The following is a 4,266-nucleotide window of genomic DNA, read 5'->3' on the forward strand; positions in this document are numbered from 1 at the left end:
CAGTTAACACCTATGGCGGAGCTGCTCCATGATGATGACCTTTATGCTATTGCTGTTTTTGGCTTGTAAATATGTGACTTAAGAAAAAAAGCAGACAAGAAGAGATTTTTGGACTAAAGGATGGCTAGAAAAAAAGAGGTTTCTTCTCATTCCAATTTACTGTAGGAGTTGAAACTGTACCCTAATGATTGGGCTAATTATCTTCGAATGGATATGGACACTCCTCATGAATTACTTAATACACTAGCACCATTTATACAGAGGCAAGACACGTGCACGAGGAAGGCAATAACCCCCCATGAAAGAATTTCCGCTACACTACGATATTCAGCAACAGGATGATCATATGAAGATCTTAAATACAATGAGGCAATATCTCCTCAACGGTTAGGTCAAATAATTCCAGAAACCTGTCAAGCCACATGGCCTTACTGAAGGGGGAATATATGAAGGTAAACAGATTTTTTAAACTTCATTACACAAATAATAATAGCCTCATTCTATTCAATGACATGGTACACATTTTGCAATCACTCCACCAAAAGATGCAGACTCCTATTTTTATAAATTATAAAGGGTTTCATAGCTTAATATTTAATGGCAGTCGTCAATGCAAAAGGCGAATTTATCATGTGTGATTTAGGAACGAATGGCAGAATATCTGATGGAGGTGTTATTGAAAACACAATATTTGGTGAAAAATTATTCAAAGGTAGTCTTTCAATACCTCACGATGCCTCTCCATCATCCTCATCAGAACCTTTACTTTCGTTTTCATAGGATAAGAAGCCTTTTCAATATTTTTTTTTCTTTTTTTTTAAAGCCTTACGATCTAAATGAACAGAAAAGGATATTCAACTATAGACTTTGCAGAGCTCGCCGAATATTAGTTTTTCGAATATTTTCAGCTCCAATTAATTTAAAATCAGAAAACGGAGAAGATTGTAATGTCATGTTGTTTGTTGCACAATTATCTTCAGCGTCATGCTGGGCCAATAAACCCTGGAGTTCAGTAATTTATAAGTTCTATCAATACCCTGATGCTCTAGTTTATCATGAGTTTCGACTAAACACTTACTTCTTAAAAGAACAGGAACAGCTAATCTATAAATTATGTTATCTAATTGATCCACATGAGTCTTATAAAGAATATCATTTCTTATCACAAGACTTTCTTTATCCCTTTTTCACGTAACTAATTCAGGTTTATGATTAATGTTTTCTAACTCAATATTTTTTCCTTCTAGCCATTTCCTTACAATCTTTATAACTGGACAAGCTTTCTGTTTATTAACAACGTCCTCCCACTCTAAAATCTGATGTCTACTTATGGCACAAACAAAATCTGTGTCCTCATGAGGAGCTACCCATACTTCTTCGTCTTCATTCATCACCATCTCTCTAGGCTTGCGTGAGAGAATGTCGGCTTTAACATTTTGTTTTCCTGGTCTGAATTTAAGTTCAATGTCAAATACCGACAAATCTGCCACCCAGTTTTGTTCTGTGTGATCAAGTTTTGCTGTGCTGAAATTGCTCAAAGGGGCATTGTCAGTATACACTATGCACTTTGTGCCAATAAGATAATTTTTAAATTTTTCAGTAATAGCCCACTTCAAAGCACACAATTCTAGTTTCCTCGAATTATAGTTCTTCATGTTTCTTTCGTGTGGTTTCAGTGACCTACTTGCATAAGCTACAGGATGCAGCTTATCCTCCTTATATTGGGACAAAACAGCACCAAGTCCATCGTAACTAGCGTCTATTTCTAACGTACACGCTTTCCCAAACTCTATCCCCTTCAGTACTGGGGCAGCTATCAATTTTTCTATCAATGTCTGGAAGGCCATTTCCGCATCTTCTGTCCATTTATCATTAATACTTTGACTGGATTTCTTCTTTTCTCCTTTCAATAACTCATTGAGTGGCTTGGCAATTATGGCAAAATTTTTAATAAATTTCCTATAAAATGTTGCAAATCCCAGGAAAGCTCACACTTCCTTTATAGTTTCTGGCCTCTTCCAGTTCTTCACTGCTTCAATCTTACTTAGATCAGGTCCTATTCCTTGATTACTAATGCTAAATCCTAGGTAACTTACACATGTCTGCAACAAATGACATTTCTTTGGCTTTAATTTCATCCCATAAGACTTTATGCGCTCTAGCAATGCCTCCAATCTTAATAAGTGGTCGTCAATGGTCTTCGAAAATAATATCATATCATCCAAATAAATGACTAGAAATTCAAATACATATCCCCCAAAATATTCTCCATGCATCATTGAAAGGTTGCTGGGTTGTTTGTCAGACCCATTGGACACCTGCGATACTGAAAGTGTCCCCATGGTACAGAAAATGCAGTTTTCTCTCTATCTTCTTTCCTTAACAAAACTTGATGATAGCCCTGAGCAAGGTCAAAAATCGAAAAGTATTTGGCCCCTTCCAATGAATCCAGACACTCCGCTACTCTAGGAAGAGGAAATGCATCCTTAAAAGTTTTTTCATTCAATTTCCTTTAATCAATGCACAACATTAGGCCTCCCCCTTTCTTCCTCACAAGGACTATAGGTGCTCCATAAGGACTTGCACTTTCTTCAATTACACCCCGTTTCTTTAAGTCATCAAGCAACTGTTTGGCCTCAGGGATTAACGTGGGTGCTATTCTTCTATACGGTAATTTGATAGGTTTCCCACAGGACAATCTAATGGAATGTTCCCATCCCTTTATCAAACCTAGGTCCGAATCCTTTAGCTCAAAACAGTCCTTATATTTGTAGAGTATCTTATCAAGTCTTAACAAATCCGATTTACTTAAGTTACTTTCATCAACATTGACTCCCAACTTCCGTCTGTGGTTTTGAAGTTCTGTCTCTGATAGTTTTTCAGTATTCTCATTATCATCATCCTCCATAAACTCCCTGATGCCAAGTTGCACCGTGGCCAATATACTGCCTGCTTCAATGCTAACATTATCTTTAGACCAATTAGCCACACAGACATATCCAACACCCCATTCACATATAGAAAAACTGGGCAAGACCTGAACACCTGGAGGCAACATATTTTTACTCTCGTCTGCTATTTTCTCTAAAACTACATACTCCTTTGGCACTTCCTTTAGGCTATCAATGTATACCTTATTTAGTTTCCTGCTACCTGACGGAACATTTCTATTCTGTTGTCTTAAGCAACTAGCATATCCTAAATCCTCCCTTTGCCAAACCTGCATAGTTTGACCAACTAGTCTCATACAGCAATCCAAAACTGGACCATATTCAGCTTTTAATCCCTCTTTTTCTGATGCCATCACGTTAACGTTTTTGGTGACTCCCCATTTTTCGAACAGCAAAGACAAAACATTCATGCCCACAAGGCACTCTTGGTCAGTGTTCTTGCCAAGACCATTCCTTCCTTTCTCAGCTCTCTTGACATAGAAAACACAGCTGTTCTGTTCCATTCCACTTACTTCCACATCAACAACGACATGACCTATTATATTAATTTCATTACCACTCAGGTCACATATGTAGTCACTAGTATTATACAATGTCACCCCTTTTGGTTTTAGATTCCCCAAGTACCAATTTTCCGACAACAAACTACAGTTTGCCCCAGAATCCATAAGTCCCACAGCTTTCTTTCCCTCTATGCTGAGTGTCAGTTTCATAGTGTCTCCTCTCTTATTTAAACATTCACTTGGCCGGACGTTCAAGTTAACGCCCGGCCTCACAAGTTTTCCTGGGCATTATCCCCGGCCTGCAATGACATCTCCCTCACAACTTTGTCTCCTCTTGCATTATTTAACCCTCTGTTCTTACTAGAGTATAGATTACACTTATAAAATGGATGACCATCTTCCCCATAAGACCAACAAGTACCCGTAAACTGATTTTCCAAACATGTTTATTTTGCATTCTGTTTTTACCTAGCCTTCCCTTATACTGGTGTCCTTTTCCCTGATCCTGCACTATATTGTCTCTAGAAAACCCTCCATTTTTGCACTGGTATGATACATGACCCTGATCCCCACAGGTCCAACACTTAATTACTTTATCATCTCTCCCCCTGCTATTCAAATGGATGTCAGAAACATTACCAAATTCTTTCATAACCTTCATTCTATCTTGCACAAATCTACCAGCATCTTCTAATTGGTCTATGACTCCGTTTTCAATCTTATCCTTCAGATCACAGGCAATTTTCCTGTCCCTCAAACCTTTATAAAAAATCCTACATTTCCTGATTTCCCTCTCTTTAGAGCAGACTGCT

At 37.9% G+C, this 4,266-nt stretch overlaps 1 protein-coding gene across 1 annotated transcript; it reads right to left on the reverse strand.

Annotated features, from left to right (window-relative positions):
• Positions 1-2,512: 2,512 nt before the first annotated feature.
• Positions 2,513-3,775, reverse strand: LOC137617473 (uncharacterized). The gene has a single exon (XM_068347499.1). It carries the CDS (start codon positions 3,662-3,664, stop codon positions 2,513-2,515), a length of 1,152 nt encoding a protein of 383 aa, XP_068203600.1. The 5' UTR covers positions 3,665-3,775.
• Positions 3,776-4,266: the final 491 nt, after the last annotated feature.

The sequence above is a fragment of the Palaemon carinicauda genome, chromosome 2 (genome assembly GCF_036898095.1).
Source record: "Palaemon carinicauda isolate YSFRI2023 chromosome 2, ASM3689809v2, whole genome shotgun sequence".
NCBI lineage: Eukaryota > Metazoa > Arthropoda > Malacostraca > Decapoda > Palaemonidae > Palaemon > Palaemon carinicauda.

Coding starts and splice junctions, on each gene's coding strand:
- LOC137617473 (XM_068347499.1), bottom strand. CDS start 3,664: ATGAAACTGACACTCAGCATAGAGGGAAAGAAAGCTGTGGGACTTATG.